The sequence below is a fragment of the Hyla sarda genome, chromosome 4 (assembly GCF_029499605.1).
Source record: "Hyla sarda isolate aHylSar1 chromosome 4, aHylSar1.hap1, whole genome shotgun sequence".
Taxonomy (NCBI): Eukaryota; Metazoa; Chordata; class Amphibia; order Anura; family Hylidae; genus Hyla; species Hyla sarda.
In genome coordinates, this window is record NC_079192.1 from 255,169,963 (window position 1) to 255,189,734 (window position 19,772).

Sequence of the window (19,772 nt, forward strand, 5' to 3'; positions counted from 1 at the left end):
TTCAGCAGTCCACTAGTAGTTAAATAACTCTGGAAATGTGAAAGCTTCACAGATAGGAAGTCATGGCCAACAAGTATAGTTTTCCCGTTAGGCAGTTTTGATTAATGAGGCCCTAAACCAAGTAGCGGCAGTATGATTTCCCCTTACATGTTCAGTATGATTTCCCCTTACATGTTCAGCACGATCCCTCTTTACATGTTTAGTATGATTTCTCCTTACATGTTCAGTATAATTTTCACTTACATATTCAGTATAATTTCCCCTTACATGTTCAGTACGATTTCTCCTTACATGTTCAGTATAATTTTCACTTACATATTCAGTATAATTTCCCCTTACATGTTCAGTACGATTTCCCCTTACATGTTCAGTACGATTTCCCCTTACATGTTCAGTATAATTTTCACTTACATATTCAGTATAATTTCCCCTTACATGTTCAGTACGATTTCCCCTTACATGTTCAGTACGATTTCCCCTTACATGTTCAGTACGATTTCCCCTTACATGTTCAGTACGATTTCTCCTTACATGTTCAGTACGATTTCTCCTTACATGTTCAGTACGATTTCTCCTTACATGTTCAGTACGATTTCTCCTTACATGTTCAGTACGATTTCTCCTTACATGTTCAGTACGATTTCTCCTTACATATTCAGTATAATTTCCCCTTACATGTTCAGTACGATTTCCCCTTACATGTTCAGTACGATTTCTCCTTACATGTTCAGTACGATTTCTCTTAACATGTTCAGTATGATTTTCCCTTACATGTTCAGTATAATTTCCTCTTACATGTTCAGTACGATTTCTCCTTACATGTTCAGTATAATTTTCACTTACATATTCAGTATAATTTCCCCTTACATGTTCAGTACGATTTCTCCTTACATGTTCAGTATAATTTTCACTTACATATTCAGTATAATTTCCCCTTACATGTTCAGTACGATTTCCCCTTACATGTTCAGTACGATTTCCCCTTACATGTTCAGTACGATTTCCCCTTACATGTTCAGTACGATTTCCCCTTACATGTTCAGTACGATTTCCCCTTACATGTTCAGTACAATTTCCCCTTACATGTTCAGTACGATTTCCCCTTACATGTTCAGTATAATTTCCCCTTACATGTTCAGTACGATTTCCCCTTACATGTTCAGTACGATTTCCCCTTACATGTTCAGTACGATTTCTCCTTACATGTTCAGTACGATTTCCCCTTACATGTTCAGTACGATTTCCCCTTACATGTTCAGTACGATTTCCCCTTACATGTTCAGTACGATTTCCCCTTACATGTTCAGTACAATTTCCCCTTACATGTTCAGTACGATTTCCCCTTACATGTTCAGTATAATTTCCCCTTACATGTTCAGTACGATTTCCCCTTACATGTTCAGTACGATTTCCCCTTACATGTTCAGTACGATTTCTCCTTACATGTTCAGTACGATTTCCCCTTACATGTTCAGTACGATTTCCCCTTACATGTTCAGTACGATTTCCCCTTACATGTTCAGTACGATTTCCCCTTACATGTTCAGTACGATTTCTCCTTACATGTTCAGTACGATTTCTCCTTACATGTTCAGTACGATTTCTCCTTACATGTTCAGTACGATTTCTCCTTACATGTTCAGTATGATTTCCCCTTACATGTTCAGTACGATTTCTCCTTACATATTCAGTATAATTTCCCCTTACATGTTCAGTACGATTTCTCCTTACATATTCAGTATGATTTCTCCTTATATGTTCAGTATGATTTCCCCTTACATGTTCAGTACGATTTCTCCTTACATGTTCAGTACGATTTCTCCTTACATGTTCAGTACGATTTCTCCTTACATGTTCAGTATGATTTCTCCTTATATGTTCAGTATGATTTCCCCTTACATGTTCAGTACGATTTCTCCTTACATATTCAGTATAATTTCCCCTTACATGTTCAGTACGATTTCTCCTTACATATTCAGTATGATTTCTCCTTATATGTTCAGTATGATTTCCCCTTACATGTTCAGTACGATTTCTCCTTACATGTTCAGTACGATTTCTCCTTACATGTTCAGTACGATTTCTCCTTACATGTTCAGTATGATTTCTCCTTATATGTTCAGTATGATTTCCCCTTACATGTTCAGTACGATTTCCCCTTACATGTTCAGTACGATTTCTCCTTACATGTTCAGTACGATTTCTCCTTACATGTTCAGTACGATTTCTCCTTACATGTTCAGTACGATTTCTCCTTACATGTTCAGTATGATTTCCCCTTACATGTTCAGTATGATTTCCCCTTACATGTTCAGTATGATTTCCCCTTATATGTTCAGTATGATTTCTCCTTACATGTTTAGTATAATTTCTCCTTACATGATATTTTAGGTCGGCATGGTTAAATCCATACCCAATTTGTATAGTTTGTGTTATGTTTTACTAATTAAAAAATAAATAAAATTTAATTGCAATTTTCTGACCCCTATAACTTTTTTTCTTTTTTTGTGCTTTTTGCGGAGTGGTGTTTAGTTTTTATTAGTACCATGGTGGTATTGATCTGACTTTTTGATCGCTTCTTTTTTCTGAAGTTTGGTATTTTTTTATGTTTACGCTGTTCACCACACTGGATAAATAATGTTATCTTATTGTATTTCAGACAATTACACACGCGGTGATACTAAATATGTTTATTTTTATTGGGTTTACGTATTTTTTATGTGGAGAATGGGAAAAGGGGGGTGATTTAAAGGAAATCTGTCATCAGTGTCACCTGCACTAACCTGTCCGTACAGACAGGTAGTACAGGTGACACTGATAACAATGGTACTTACCTTGTGCCATTCTGTACTGTGGTTCTCCGGAAATCCTCTTCAATATCTTCAGCTCCGGGCCGGTCTTGGAACATGGGCGGAGCTCAGTGAGGTCACTGCTGCTGTTCGCTAGCAGTGGGACCCAGCAGAGAACCGCAGCGGTGACATCACTGAGCTCCGCCCATGCTCCAAGTCTTGCCCGGAGCTGAAGATACCAAGAGGATTGCTGGAGAAACATAGCAGGGCATGGGATAGGGTAAGTACCGCTGTCAACAGTGTCACCTGCACTACCTGTTGGTACCGACAGGTTAGTGAAGGTGACACTGATGGCACAGGCTCGAGTCAGGATCCTGCGCCATACACTCTTAATGGTAGATTGCCGTGTATACACGTCAATGGTCAATAGGAGGTTAAAGGGAATTTGGTTTTAGAAAGACCTATTCTTTAAATCAAGTTTTTTGTTAAATATTATTTTTAAGATTTTTTTTCCCTAATCTTTCATTTTGCTATTTATATTATCAAATAATTGCAGTTTTCAGTCATGCCTATGTCAGGCCACTAACCGAAGACTTTCTGTTCTGTACTGATTACTTTCCAGCAGTGTCCTCCCTATTGCCACTCAACATGAGTGGAGTGAAAGGTGACACCAGTTGATACAGCGGGATCTACCATTATTCCAAATAACTGAAGCTCAGAGGTCAGCTTTTCCTTCCTTCTGCACAGGTCACAGGGCATACCTAGTAAACTATTCCATTCATGTCAATAAGGTCTAATCTATTGTGTCTTTGTCCATGGAGTTTGCCATAAAGCATATTTATAAATTAGGTTAAAAAGCAGAGGCAAAATTAAGTAAAGTAAAATCTACTGTGGTAGCCCTTGGGGGTGTATGGTAGGGATGGTATGATGTTGGTATATGAGTGGTTAATATTAACCCAGTCACTCGTGATGCCAGGGTGAGGGCTGGTATGCTGAATCTATGTTCCGGCCTATCGCCGCCCTTCCCAGAAGTGATAGGTGCAATGAAATGACTGAAGGTCCACAAGCAGATTTAACTTGAACTTGAATAACTTTACTGCAGTGCTTGCAATATCCAATGCGTAGTAACAGTCTCATATAACAGTTCTTAGGTTGCTTAGCGATTGGCAGAAGTTGCGGACCTTGCATTAAACTTATAGTCTCTGAATTTAGGGAGTGATGTGCAGATCCGTCCAGAGATTTAGGGGAAATATTGGGTCCCGTGATACTGCAGAGTGCTTAGGGGATGACACAGTCTATAATTTAGATCATTCAGCCGTTGCCGCAAGGCTCAGGCCTAACTCACTGCGATTACTGCTATACAGGTCTTGCTTGCTTGCTATCCCAGGAACAAGAGAGAAATAAGATGGCCGCCGTTCCCTTATATGGGCAGGGGGCGTGGCGATCTTGATTGGTCCGAACGTCTGACACTCACTATACATGGTATCATGGGATTGCTTACATCAAAGGATCTATATACATTGCAAAACCCAAAATGAGGCTAGAGATACCAAAGTGAGGCCTGGAATGCATTCAGAATGAGGCTTGGAACGCATCACATGACCCGAAGGCCCTGCGACACCATGGAAACAAGTAATTAACCATTTATATGCAGAAATAATACTATATACATTATTCTATGGATAAATTAGGAATCTATACACTATAATAGAGGCGACTAGGGGCAGACTGACTAACAGATATTACTAAGTCCTAGGGACTCTGGCTACGGGGACCCATAGATAAATAAGTACCGCATGAAACGCGGTACTGGGACACCACACTACCATTAGAAAATACTAACAGAGTAGAAAAAAAAGGAACAAAGGGGAAAAAATGGAACTTAATTTCTTAGCAATTTCCACAAATATCAACATATCAGTATGACTAGACTTGTATCATTTCAAAGTGAGCAAACATGTCTGTGAAGCATTTTTGTAGACTAAATACAGACAATATGGAACTTACTGGAGTCCATGACCCATATCGCCACTGAGCATTCTTTTGTATTTGATCCATAGGAGAGATAGTTGGGTATATGCGAGAATGTGTTGGACAAGGAAGTCTTTCACAGTCCTGTGGATACAACACTAACATAAATAACAATCATATATTAGAACAGTGGTCTACATATAACACAATACTGCATATTAAAAACAGAGGTTTAAAAACTTGCATAGGGTAGACCAACAATAGATTTCAAAGTTTTAAAGACGTAAATAACATAAAAAATGTTATAACATAAAAAAATATTTAACATTTAAATAAAGGTAACATTATCAACAATTTACAACTTGTAACTGGAAGTACAAAATGAGCTAACCACAGAGAAAAAATGTAGTTAAAAAACACCAAATGGCAGTACCACTGCAGGAGCAAAAATTATTATCTAGATTGTACTCATAGGGATGCTTTCAAATGCCCTTTTTGCCATAATAGTTGTAAAAATGGAGCAAAGAATGAGCTATAATACAAAACTCCTTCATGTTGCCTCAGTTTTGTGCAACCACAGTATTTATTGCCTCCATTTTGCTCCTCAAAAAAGAAAAAATAACTTGTATGTGTAAAACAAAAAGAGTATCAGCACTTGACAACAGAGATAGCATTCTTCAAAATAAAATATCTAGGACAGAAATGATAATGTATATACTAACAATAATTCAATAATTTTACTTGACTTTGTTGGAAAAAAAAAAATGAACAAAACAGTTATTTGCCTGACTATCTGTAGGACGAGAAGCTGCATTGCATTCACGTTCATCCAAAGATATCCCATTGTTTCCTGTACTGCATTTTACTGTGCGCAGTTGGTAGCCATGTCCGCAAGTAGTGGAACACTGTAAAAGGATGTTTTTACAATGAGCATTAAAACTGTTATCAAATATACATGGTTTCTGCATGAATAGATACATTCATACTTAAGGAAAACTGTAGTGGTATATAACTTATGCCCTATCTGAAGGATAGGGGATAAGTTATAGATCGCAAGGGGTATGACCGCTGGGGGCCCCATCGATCTCCTGTACGGAACCCTGGCAGTGCGCAGGATGGGGGCGTGTCTGTCCCTTGCATGAAGCGGCGGCGCCATGTCATGCGGGACGAAATGCTTCCTTCATGCGCAAGGGATAAGTTATATACCACTACAGTTTTCCTTTGGTATTAATTTGAATTAAATGATAAATGGGTAAAAGATGTAAATATCCATAATGCATATACCAATGATAAGTGTCTGATCACAAGAGAGACAGGACTACACTGCAACCAGTAGTTGCCCAGTGAGTGGGCAGTCACTGCTGTGACAACTGCATCTCAGAAGTGGCAGCTGAAGAATTTAGCGGGGGACTGTTAGACTTACAAGGTGAACTTCGAGGGATGAGGTAGGAGAGTATTTTATTTTTTTTTTTATTATTATTTTCATGGCAGCCACAGCACATAAAGAGATAAGAACTGTTCTCTAAGCCAAATATATTTTTCTTATTGCTGCTCTCTCCATCTCTCATTCATACGCAGAAACACTGAGTAATAAACTAAAGCTGCATCTCCCTCTTTTCTTGCTTTTATTTTCTGCTTGGGAAGGAAGATAACACATTTTTGCAATAACATACAGTCATGGCCGTAAACGTTGGCCCCCCTGAAATGTTTCTAGAAAATGAAGTATTTCTCACAGAAAAGGATTGCAGTAACACGTTTTGCTATCCACATGTTTATTCCCTTTGTGTGTATTGGAACTAAACCAAAAAAGGAAGGAAAAAAAGCAAATTGGACATAATGTCAAACCAAACTCCAAAAATGGGCTGGACAAAATTATTTGCACCCTTTCAAAATTGTGGAAAAATAAGATTGTTTCAAGCATGTGATGCTCCTTTAAACTCACCTGGGGGCAAACAACAGGTGTGGGCAATATAAAAAAATCACACCTGAAAGCAGATAAAAAGGAGAGAAGTTCACTTAGTCTTTGCATTGTGTGTGTCTGTGTGTGTCACACTAAGCATGGACAACAGAAAGAGGAGAAGAGAACTGTCTGAGGAAAAATATCAACAATCTCAACTTTACAAGTCCATCTCCAGAGATTTAGATTTGCCTTTGTCCACAGTTCGCAACATTATCAAGACATTTGCAACCAATGGCACTGTAGCTAATCTCCCTGGGCGTGGACGGAAGAGAAAAATTGATGAAATGTGTCAACGCAGGATAGTCAGGATGGTGGATAAGCAGCCCCAAACAAGTTCCAAAGATATTCAAGCTGTCCTGCAGACTCAGGGAGCATCAGTGTCAGCGCAGACTATCAGTCAACATTAAATTAAATGAAACGCTATGGCAGGAGACCCAGGAGGACCCCACTGCTGACACAGAGACATAAAAAAGCAAGACTACTTTTTGCCAAAAAGAACTTGAGTAAGCCAAAATCCTTCTGGGAAAACATCTTGTGGACAGATGAGACCAAGATAGAGCCTTTTGGTAAAACACATTCTACTGTTTACCAAAAATGTAATGAGGCCTACAAAGAAAAGAACACAGAACCTACAGTGAAAAATGGTGGAGGTTCAATGATGTTTTGGGGTAGTTTTGCTGCCTCTGGCACTGGGTGCCTTGAATGTGTGCAAGGCATTATGAAATCTGAGGATTACCAACGGATTTTGGGTCCCACTGGGGGCAGTGCATGCTATAAATTCTGCAGGGTGCACAAACTTTTGCAGATGCCATTTCTTTGGTTTCTGTTATTTTGAAAGTGTAAATCATGGAAATAAAATCTAACTTTTTTGACATATTATATGAATGTCTCATCTGTAATTTGATGCCTTTTGGAGATTTTTCCATCTTTCCTTGGCTTCTTTATGCACATTAATACAAATTTTTACCTGGGGTGCCCAAACTTTTGATCCCCACTGTACGTCAAAAACCACCCAGAAATGGATGGCAACAAAGCGCTGGAGAGTTCTGAAGTGGCCAGCAATGAGTCCAGATCTAAATCTAACCATTGAACACCTGTGGAGAGAACTTAAAATTGCTGTTGGGAAAAGGCACCCTTCCAATAAGAAAGACCTGGAGCAGTTTGCAAAGGAAGAGTGGTCCAACATTCCGGCTGAGAGGTGTAAGAAGCTCATTGATGGTTATAGGAAGCAACCGATTTCAGTTATTTTTTCCAACGGGTGTGCAACCAAATATTAAGTTAAGGGTGCCAATAAGTTTGTCCAGCCCATTTTTGGAGTTTCGGGTGACATTATGTCCAATTTGCTTTTTTTCCCTCTCTTTTTTGGTTTAGGTCCAATACACACAAAGGGAGAAATACTTAATTTTCTAGAAAAATGTCAGGGGTGCCAACATTTACAGCCATGACTGTATATTACAGTTACATGTATTCACATGCAATACTGAATTATGGAAAATGTTTACACTAAATTATGGAAAATTTTTATATAAATATATATATATTGGGTTCAATACAATATAATATTAAACATTTTTAAGACTACAAATGTATTGTATTTATACTTACTGGTCCCCAAGAGCCAACTTGCCAATAAGCACATTCCTGGAGCTCACAAGGCATGACAGGGTCCGGTTTGATGTCTGAATTGCAATAATCGTCTTTCATATGTTCGTCATTTAATATGCATGCTACATGACGATGCCTCATGCCTTTTCCACATGTCACAAGACACTAATGAAAATAGCGACAGTAAAAAAAAAAAAATGTTGACTCATTTATCAGTTATCTTATTTAAAGGTACAATGACAATGAGGCAATTTTAGGCATCTGCATCACAGCACTTTGACTGGGAGACACAAAAGGTGGCCTATAAATAACTTGATTTATTGAAATAGTTTTAAAACTTTTTCACCTTTCTTGATAAGGGGTGTAGTTTAACGGAATGGGACATGGGTTCAATAAAAATATGCTTAGATGCACCAAAAATATGGCAAATTTTGGTGGACAATTTTGGCATAAAACTAAACCTACTAATAAACAGTGCCAGCTTGGACTAGACAAAGATGTGTTAGATTTACACACAGGATGAGCCACTGTTATAAATCTGGTGCATTTGTAGACTGCTAGTCTAAATTGTATAAATTAAACCGTTATTTATCATCCCCATTGTGTCTTTGTTATACTCTAACTCACATTCTGTGTTTGCCAGGTATTCCCTACAATACTCCAGTCCATGGCATCATTTGGAATGCAATGGTTATCTATGTAGCTACCTAAAAAAATAAGTGAAGAGGATAGTCAGTAAATGTAGTCAATATGAACTCCATTATTGCTACTCCGTGACCTGTCAATCTTAAAAGTTTACACACTCATAGTATACTGTAGGTTGGCATAAATTTGGGAATGGGTACATGAATATAAATATAAGTGCATCGACTTGTTTATGTATATATTTCTTGTCCTGAACATATTTAAAAAACATACTCAACCTGTCAAGCTAAATTCACAATTTATTCAGCAGGATCATTTTAAATGGTCCCACAAAATGTATACCCTGATGTATAATATGTTTTATGGACATGTCACTATATAGAAAGGTTGTATTTCTTGTGTATACACCATCCATGCACCAAAAACATGAAGTAAAAAGAGCCTCAACTAATTCAAGAAAACATTTTAAGGCATAGTTATATCTAAAAGAAAAACTGTCTTTGTCACACATAACAACCAATTGCAGCTCAGCTTTCAAGTTTCAAGAGCAGAATACAAAATAAAAGCTGCACTCTGATTGGAAACAAACTGGAATCACTAAAGGAGAACTCTGGCACATAAGTACTTATTCCTTATCCACAGGATAGGGGATAAGTGTCTGATCGCAGCGGCCACCCACTGGTGGACATGCCCCTTCCATGCATTTCTATAGGAGCGCTGGAGATACAGTACTTGTGTATCTCCAGTTCACCCATAGAGATACATGGTGGAGCATGTCGGCCACCACTTCATGCCGTGATCGACGGTAATCAGCGCACAGAGCAGAGGTCGCTCCATGCATGAGAGAGCCGGGATGTCTAGCAGGAGATTGCGGGGAGTCCCAGCAGTTGGATCCCTTACGACCAGACACTTATCCCCTATCCTGTGAATAGGGGATAAGGACTTATGTATTGGCATTCCCCTTTAATACCTAAGGGTACGTTCACACATACAGGATCCTGTGCAGATGTGATCTGCAGGATTTGTAACTGCAGATTAGAAGTTGTGCTCAGTCATAAAGTTTACACTGAAATCTGCTGCAGAAAATCCTGTGCATCAAATCCTACGCATCAAGTCTGTGTACGTGTGAATGTACCCTAAAAATAGAGATTTGATTCTGCAACTACTTATTACCTCACTCCACTCACTGGTAGTCCAAACAGGGCAAGAATGTTCATTACAGCTCTGGGTCACTACTTTTTGCTCTTCGCTACATTCTCTATCAGCCAAACGATGACCAAAATTGTTCATACAATAAGCTTCTCTTGTCTGCACTCCCCTTCCACAGCTCTGAGTGCACTGCCATTTAGAAAATACATAAAAAAATTAAAAACATAATCATATATATATATATATATATCCTTAACAATGGTAAAATGCTGCAATAATATTTTTTAATAACATAATCAGGATGAATCCTGGAAAAATCCTGCAGGAAAAATCCTTTAATGACAAGTTAAAGTTTTCCCCTTCCCGCATTCACACAAATCTGTGCGACCACTCACTGGAAGATAGCTGAAGTTAACACTGATCGCTGGAATTGGAGAAAAATCCTGGTTGTTTAACCCCTTCTGTATTGCAATCAATGCAGATTCTAGTACTGACAAAGTCTTCCTAAGTCATCTGACCAGCAGCCCTAGCATTTCAGCAGGAATGAGGATTTTATAGACAAAACATTTTTTAAATAAATTTTAATTTAATCACACAAAACATACATATATTAGGTATCCCCAAACTTGTGATACAATCACATTAATCACCAATAGTTCCAGTTCTTAAAAACATATCGCCAATACACAGCATAGTTTAAGGGGGGCACCCTGCGTTCTTTAGAGTGGGGCCCTGTCTTTCCCTGATGTGCACTCAAACAAAAGCTGTTCTCAGGGTCGAGGGGCCACTCAGTCAATCAATGGCCAAAGAACAGGGCCCGGTCTCTCTCCACTGAGTGCGCCAGACCCCACCTTCCAAGATAAATTGGTCTTGGCATTGGCGGGCCAGAGCACTCAACGAAGAGATCTGGGGCACCATTCTAGAGAGTGCAGTATTTTCTCCTGCAATTAGACATGTATACCCTATTTGTAAATTAAAAATAAATACATTCATAAATAATAATTGTAATACTAGTTGCACTTTTAGATCAAAATGGCTTAAAAGGCATTTGTCAGCTCTAGATCATGCTCAGAGCTGAAGTGTCAAAAGAGGCTGTGCTGAGTCACAGAATTCCAACCTTCTCTTTTTAATGAGTCAAGGCAGGGAGGGGTGGGGGAGGGAGTAGGCATTTATCCTGCAGCTTACACAGCCTCCTTGACACTTAGCTCTCAGCATGATTTTAATGAAAAAAAATAAATAAATAAACTACGGCCTTCTAGAGGTGTAAAAAGAGAATACTCTTCTTGCTGAGTTCAGTGCTGGTACTCCTATCCACCCTACTACTCTGTTTACTTACCATGATGACACATTTTCCTGGTTCTCCGGATAACATTCCTAACACACTGCAGCCTCAAAGATTGGCTGCAGTGTGTTCTCCATGTCATCAGCAGAGCTGGTAGAGCGCATCATTAGGTTAGTAGGGTGAATATGAGTACCAACACTGGACTCAGCAAGGTAAGTATGCACTATACTTTTATACGTTTAGCAAGCCCCTTTATTTTTTTTCTTAAATCTGAGTACCCATTAAGATGATTCTCGGCCACAATAAAGGTTATTCACAAATAAAACACAAGTAAGGTATTTTCAATAAGACTATATGGTAAAACTGCACAACTGGCTACTGTAATGTTTAGTAGTCAAAAAATCCACTTTAATGCCTACTGTGAAGCAAATTTGCATTTACCTAGGCAAAGTGGTGTCATTCATTGTGTTCTACCTATCTGCATATCACCTAACTTATAATGTAAAACTATACAACAAATAAATCCTTACCTGGGACCATTCTGTATATCGCCAGCTGGCTAAAAGACAGTTTCCATGGCAAGATTCACGGACTGGAGGCTTAGGGTGGCTGATACAAAACTTATCTTCCACAGGTGTGGGCATACCTCTTGCAGAGGAATATTTTATACAGCGTACATCCAGCGTCCGATGCCCAGGCCCGCACTGTGATGAACATTCGCTTTTGCTAGTAACATACCACCTTTATGTAGAAAACCATTCAACAGCACAAGAACACAGTATGTTAATCGCTTTTTCATTGCTTACAAAAACAAAAAACTAAGAATAACTCTACAGTTATGAATTTAGGGTTTTGGTTATAGTGGATAACACATGGCCCAGATTTATCAAAATGTGTGTGAGTAAAACTGGAGAGAATTTACCCACAGCTACCGCAGCTTAGGTTTCACTTTACCAGAGCTCATTAGCTGAGCTGTAATTGGTTGCTGGGGGGGAAAAAATCACTCCACTTTTTCTCTCATACAGTTTGATAAATCTGGGTCATTGTCTTTACAATTACACAGCAAAGCCCTTACTACTATTGCTGCCTAAGACTGAAGAGCGAGCTCCCTGCTGTGGTCGGGTAGCTCTGTGTGTCAGCTCGTGACTGTCAGTGGGAAATCCGCCGATACGAGCAGACACACAGAGCTACACTCTGTAACTGCCAGCAGTGCATCTGCAGAGTCAAATACGCTGCGCTGTGTGTGACCCTACCCTAAAAATGTTTCTTGATTACACACTTTTCCCAAACAAACAACAACATCGTTCTCTGTGGCCTCCCATCTAACACTGTTGTGCTACTTAAACCCACCCTCAACCTGTCTCCTTCATACATCTCCCGATACCTCCCCCCACATAATCACCTGTCTTCATTATACACTTGTCTGCTCCTGACACAATCCTCCCCAGGATTTCTCTCATTTATCCCTCATTCTCTGGAACTCACTACCACAAGTGATTTGACTTCCCCCACTTTCAAAAGCAACCTTAAAAACAATATCTTGTACCAATCACGAGCAAATATGCAGCACATTCATGACACTTTTCTATCAGGTCATAAAAAAAGGGCATGGCTCTGTAAAATAGTTGTGACTTTGGTAATAAATGTATAGTTTAAATACACCAAAATATTGGCATATGATTCTGTTTTGAAGTGAGCAAACTAATAGTGGGTCTTAACTTAGAGTAGATAGTCTTCAGATATGACAGATTTATCAATCAGGCTGATACAATTTGATAAATCTGGTACCTATTTGCTCTAAGAATTAAGACAGTTTTTTGTAGAATTTTTTTTTTTTTTTATTTATTTATTATGTAGCTAACTATTATTTTGTTTTACTCTTTTTTATGCAGTTTTCAGCTAGCCACTAAACCTAATAGGTTGATATTTCCTGTCCAGTAAAGATCACTTTTTTTTTTTAATTCCAGTTTATTGCAAGCTGAATTATTATTATATATATATATATATATATATATATATATTTATATATATGTATAACCCACAATCCAGCACTGTCATTAGGTCACAGCTCACTTCCTTTCCACCTCTAAACAATCATGACTGCGCAGATCACACAGCATGCCAAGAAAACACCAACATAGAAAACAATGCTTCAGCTCCAGACTACAGGTTTTTATGGTCCATTTAATTGTTTATAAAAGCCACTTTGCCACATTTAATAAAAATAAAAACAGATAAGACGAAAAAGAATATGATTATCTGGTTTAAACTAATAAAAAAAAAAAATAGTTGATCCATTCACTTTAAACCTCATTGATGTATGTAAAGACCCCTAAATGTACTGGTGCTTATATATAATAAAAACATAGATATAAACTATTCTAAAAATTTAAGTATGTATCCATCTGTGATTTCAAAAATAGCAAATCCCTAATATTTGTTTCTTACAAAATGCTATTTGTGGCTAATAGGGTTTTTATTAAAAATCTTGAACTTTTATAGCATCCATATATCACAATAGATAAGCTGTAGAATGCCATTAAATGCATCTTTATGGCTCAGTCTCCAGCTTCTGCTGCCTTCTCCTGAGCAATTATCTATGCTCAACTAAAATCAAGTCATAGACAATTAAAAACTGTGGTCCCCCCGACATATGATGGATCCTTTCAACATATATTGGCCTCTTCGTTTAATGAAGGCAGCATCAACATACGTTGCTTCTGTGTGTCGGGCCACCGCAAAAATGCCCTGCTCAATGATACTTACATGTCCCTGCTGCTCCGGCCAGTCAGTTCACCGCTCTTCTGCTGCCACTGCCCTGCACCGTCACCCTCCGCTGCTGCTCACGTCGCTTCATCGTCCAATAGGGGAGGCGTGAGTGGTGGCATGATGATGGCGATGGAGAGCAACGGTGCAGGGCAGCGGCGACATAGTGATACAGCAGAAGAGTGGCAAACTGACGAGCCGGAGTGGCAAACTGAGTATCATTGAGCATCTGTGTGCCTCCATGTATAGTGTCAGTGTTCCCTCAACATACAATGGTTTCAACATACGGTGGTCTGCCTAGAACCAATTACCATCGTATGTTGAGGGACCACTGTATATATATATATATATTCATATACATTTACCTTAACTGGCAGTCTACGTTACATGACTCAGTAATGGGCTCTGGTCGAGACAAATATTCACATCTTTGATCAGAAACAACAGCTTGTTCACTTTTACGTTGGCAAGTCACCTTTCTTTTGCGAACACCTGTAACATTTCAAACATATATATTTAACATATGCTAAATTCTAAGAACTTTGTTTCATACTTTTTTATTTAAATAAGAATAAAAATTACATCATTTTACATGAAGTATTATCATAAATAAGGTATGTACTTAAACTACAATTTGAATGTTTTCCCTATTACAATATATATAGAAAAGCAATCAAAGACAACGTTTCACCAGTCTCACACTGGCCTTCTCAAGTGAATACAAGTGATATGTGCAGGGCATTTATACACCGCTCAATTCAATTAATTCAATATATTTATATCTCTGTACACACACACACACACATTTTATATATATATATATATATATATATATATATATATATATATATATATATATATATATAAAGGTTTACCTTGGCATATCTTGTTGCAGGCTTGCCATGGTCCATACCTGCTCCAGGTAAATTGAATTAATTTATCCTCAATAGGAATACTGAATGTATACCGTACATCAGGGTTGTATAAATTTCCAACACATAAGATCTGCAACCAGATTGATTAAATTACAATAGTAAATGTTGCATGTAAACATTTTGCTTTTACAAAAAAGTGATACTACGCTGCCTTTACCACTAAATATTGCATCAATGAAAAGAACAAAACATCTGTAGCATAATTGGAAAAATCTTCACAGAGTTTAAGTGTTATGTAAACACTGACATTATGATATGTCTGCCTTGACAAATCTAGTCAAAACATGTAACGCATAGCATAACACACTGGACGCTTTTTCTTAGTATAAATGCACTCACAAGCTTAAGGGCTCTATTGGACTTGGAAAGAGTCCTTTTCTCCCTTTTCCCTCTTCATGATAGCACCAGTCTCCATCACCTGTAATCCAGAAAGAGGGAAGATGAAGATTGGACCAGTTCCATAGGAGGTGGAAATATACAAAAGAAAGGAAAGGAAGACCCTTTCCAAATCCCTCCTGGTGCTAAATGTCTCCAGCAGAACCCTTAACTTCCTGAATGGTATTTTTTAAGCAAAATTTTTCAGATTTTAATATCATGCTATGTTGTATGTTTCAACAGGCAGAAAATATCTGTTTGACATACATACAGTATTACAATAAATCAAATTCAAATATTGCTATAGTTTTTTTTATTGATTCTAAGGAGCTATCATTAAAACTTATAGTACATATACTGAAAGGGTATACCCAACGCCCCCAAATTATTACGTTTCCATAAATTGTACAAAATTTTACACCAAAGTGTTCAACATTTTTCTGTATCTCTCCAAAATACACATGACCAACCTGTAAATGTACAGGGTGGACCATTTATATGGATACACCTTAATAAAATGGGAATGGTTGGTGATATTAACTTCCTGTTTGTGGCACATTAGTATATGGGAGGGGGGAAATTTTTCAAGATGGGTGGTGACTATGGCAGTCATTTTGAAGTCGGCCATTTTGAATCCAACTTTTGTTTTTTCAATAGGAAGAGGGTCATGTGACACATCAAACTTATTGGGAATTTCACAAGAAAAACAATGGCGTGCTTGGTTTTAACGTAACTTTATTCTTTCATGAGTTATTTACAAGTTTCTTACCAATTGTAAAATGTGTTCAATGTGCTGCCCATTGTGTTGGATTGTCAATGCAACCCTCTTCTCCCACTCTTCACACACTCATAGCAACACCGCAGGAGAAATGCTATCACAGGCTTCCAGTATCCGTAGTTTCAGGTGCTGCAGAATGGGCAAAAAAAAAAATTGGAACAGGACCCTCAGTTTAGACAGAAGAATTTGTTCAGTGATGAGGCAAACTTTTAAGTGAATGGTGAAGTTAACAATCAATACCACCGCTATTGGTCTGACACTAACCCACATTGGATAGATCCCTCCAAGACTGTTGGAACACAAAAATTGATGGTATGGTGTGGTATATGGGGTGCAAAGATAGTGGGGCCATTCTTCATCAATGGAAACCTCAAGGCCATTGGATATGCGAAACTGCTTCATGATGATGTGCTTCCCTCTTTATGCACTGATGCTGGCATGTTCCCTGAGTTTTTCCAGCAAGATGGTGCACCACCACATTATGGGTGTCAGGTCTGAGCATTCCTAGATGAACAGTTTCCTAGAAAGTGGATTGGTTGTCGCGGGCCAGTTGAATGGCCCCCAAGGTCTCCCGATCTGACCCCCTTAGACTTTTATCTTTGGGGTCATCTGAAGGCAATTGTCTATGCAGTGATGATACGAGATGTGCAGCACCTGAAACTACGGATACTGGAAGCCTGTGCTAGTATTTCTCCTGCGGTGTTGCTATCAGTGTGTGAAGAGTGGGAGAAGAGGGTTGCATTGACAATCCAACACAATGGGCAGCACATTGAACACATTTTATAAGTGGTAAGAAACTTGTAAATAACTCATGAAAGAATAAAGTTAAGTTAAAACCAAGCACATCATTGTTTTTCTTGTGAAATTCCCAATAAGTGTGATGTGTCACATGACCTTCTTCCTATTGAAAAAACTAAAGTTGGATTAAAAATGACCGACTTCAAAATGGCCACCATAGTCACCACCCATCTTGAAAAGTTTCCCCCCTCACATATATTAATGTGCCACATTCCCATTTTATTAAGGTGTATCAATATAAATGGCCCACCCTGTACTTTTAGACTCATTGATCGAATGTTGCAAGTTACAGTGATCCCTCAACATACGATAGTAATTTGTTCCAAATGAACCATCGTTACTTGAATCCATCGTATGCTGAGGGATCCGTGCTCTAATAATATACAAAGTTATACTCAACGTGTCCCTACCGCTCTGGACCACCACCGCTGCCCTGGATCGTCGCTCTCCATCGCTGTCATCACGTGTCCGGGGTATCCCCGCCACTCCGGACCGTCACCGATGCCCTGGATCGTCGCTCTCCATCACCGTCAGCACGCTGCTCCTATTGGATGACAGGACGGTGTGTGCAGGGACGTGATAACGACGAAGGAGAGCGATGGCCATGCAACGAAGCATGAAGAGGACGGTCTGGAACATCAGGGACAGGTGAGTGACACTCACCGGAGCACACGGGGCACAGTAAACGGCTATCTGGCGGTAGTTGAAGCAGTCTGCGCTGCCGGATAGCTGTTTATGCGATGGTCCCGAAATACAAAAGCATCGTATGTTGATGCTGCCTTCAACATATCTTGGTCTCTGAGAGGCCATCGTTTGTTGAAATTATCGTATGTCGGGGCCATCGTAGGTCGGGGGATCACTGTATTTTCATTTGCTAAAAAAAGTTATGGTTGGTGGAGGTTCAACATCTGGGCTGTGCAGGGTATTGCAGCACAGAACAGCTCCACAGAATAGGGCAATGCTGCAGCCCCTGAAGAGTCAGGGAAGACTTTGAAGGGAATGCACTGCAAAATTATTGTTAATGCCCTAAATTTATTGGCTGAGCTTTGCACATTTTTAAGTTATAAAAATAATAATTAAAGGGAAACAGTCACCCGTTCACACGCACTATAACCCGATACACCGGGTTATAGTGCGGGTGAACAGGATACCGATGCGAGGTCTCGGACTGCTATACATACCAGCAGTCCAGAACCCCGTTCCTCCGAAGGTCCCACTCTTTCAGCTCTAACTTGCGCTCTGGAGGCGGGCCCGCTGGCTGGATTTAAATATTCTTAAGCATTGGTCACGTGAGCGCTCAGTAGGCATGAGCGCTCATGTGAAAAGTGCTTAGGAATATTTAAATACAGCTGGCAGGCCTGCCGGGCAAGTCAGCACTGAAAAAGGGAGACCTTCAGAGGATCGGGGTTCTGGACTGCAGGTAGGTATAGCAGTCCGAGATGCTGCATCGGTCTCCTGTTCACCCGCACTATAACCCGGTGTATCAGGTATAGTGCGGGTGAACGGGTGACCGTTTTCCTTTAAGTTACAAACCACTTTACCTGAAGGATTAAATCTTCTTCCAGGCGGTCAGTGCAATTTATTCTTTCTATGACGTTGTCTGAACCACTATATTCCAATACAGCACCTTGTGTAGTTATTTCCCTTTTAAACCTGCTCACTACAAAATTTCCATTGAGGACAAAATTCCCTTTACCATCTGACAAAGCTGAAACAAAGCACAATATGTTAGCTATAGCATAAAAACTGTAGAAACTATTTTTGATAACCATAAACTCTACTAGCAGTTTTAGTATGAAAATAATTAACTTTTATAAGTACAGCTTTTTTTTCTGACTAATAATGTAAGGCTAGCTCACACAGTATTAATATTGCAACTGTATTTGCAAAATTCATGTGCTCTATGTTAAAGGGGTATTTCAGGCCAAAACTTTTTTTTATATATCAACTGGCTCCGGAAAGTTAAACAGATTTGTAAATTACTTCTATTAAAAAATCTTAATCCTTCCAATTGTTATTAGCTTCTGAAGTTTTCTGTCTAACTGCTCAATGATGATGTCAAGTCCCGGGAGCTGTGCATGATGGGAGAATATCCCCATAGGAACTGCACAGCTCCCGTGACGTGAGTTATCAGAAAGCAGTTAAACAGAAAACAGCAACTCAACTTCAGAAGCTAATAACTATTGGAAGGATTAAGATTTTTTTTTATAGAAGTAATGTACAAATCTGTTTAACTTTCCGCAGCCAGTTGATATATAAAAAAAAGTTTTGGCCTGGAATACCCCTTTAAGTCTATGGGAAGCTTTTTGTTTTTTACATAATGTGTGCATGGACAACCACTTTTCCATAGACTTACATAGAGCATATTCATTTCACAAATACAGATGCAAAGTTTTAGCGATTTTAACCCCTTAAGGACGGGCAAATTTTTTTACCTTAAAGGGGTAGTCCTGTGGTGAAAAACTTATCCCCTATCCTAAGGATAGGGGATAAGTTTGAGATTGCGGGGGGTCCGACCGCTGGGGCCCCCTGCGATCCCTCTGTACGGGGGCCAGGCTCTCCGGCCAGATAACGGGTGTCGACCCCCGCACGAAGCGGCGGCCGACACGCCCCCTCAATACATCTCTATGGCAGAGCCGGAGATTGCCGAAGGCAGCGCTTCGGCTCTGCCATAGAGTTGTATTGAGGGGGCGTGTCGGCCGCCGCTTCGTGCGGAGGT

At 39.2% G+C, this 19,772-nt stretch overlaps 1 protein-coding gene across 3 annotated transcripts in view; it reads right to left on the minus strand.

The window, feature by feature from the left end:
* The window catches only part of ADAMTS20 (ADAM metallopeptidase with thrombospondin type 1 motif 20), a 306,378-nt gene that overhangs the window by 95,342 nt on the left and 191,264 nt on the right, over window positions 1-19,772 (minus strand). For all 3 annotated transcript variants that reach the window (XM_056573961.1, XM_056573960.1, XM_056573962.1), the window contains exons 17-24: window positions 18,595-18,761; window positions 15,043-15,172; window positions 14,533-14,659; window positions 11,932-12,142; window positions 10,144-10,308; window positions 8,326-8,490; window positions 5,546-5,665; window positions 4,797-4,904 (exon numbers count right to left, since the gene is read on the minus strand). In XM_056573961.1, the coding sequence (XP_056429936.1) occupies window positions 4,797-4,904; window positions 5,546-5,665; window positions 8,326-8,490; window positions 10,144-10,308; window positions 11,932-12,142; window positions 14,533-14,659; window positions 15,043-15,172; window positions 18,595-18,761 (1,193 nt within the window). The remainder of the gene's footprint in view (window positions 1-4,796; window positions 4,905-5,545; window positions 5,666-8,325; window positions 8,491-10,143; window positions 10,309-11,931; window positions 12,143-14,532; window positions 14,660-15,042; window positions 15,173-18,594; window positions 18,762-19,772) is intronic.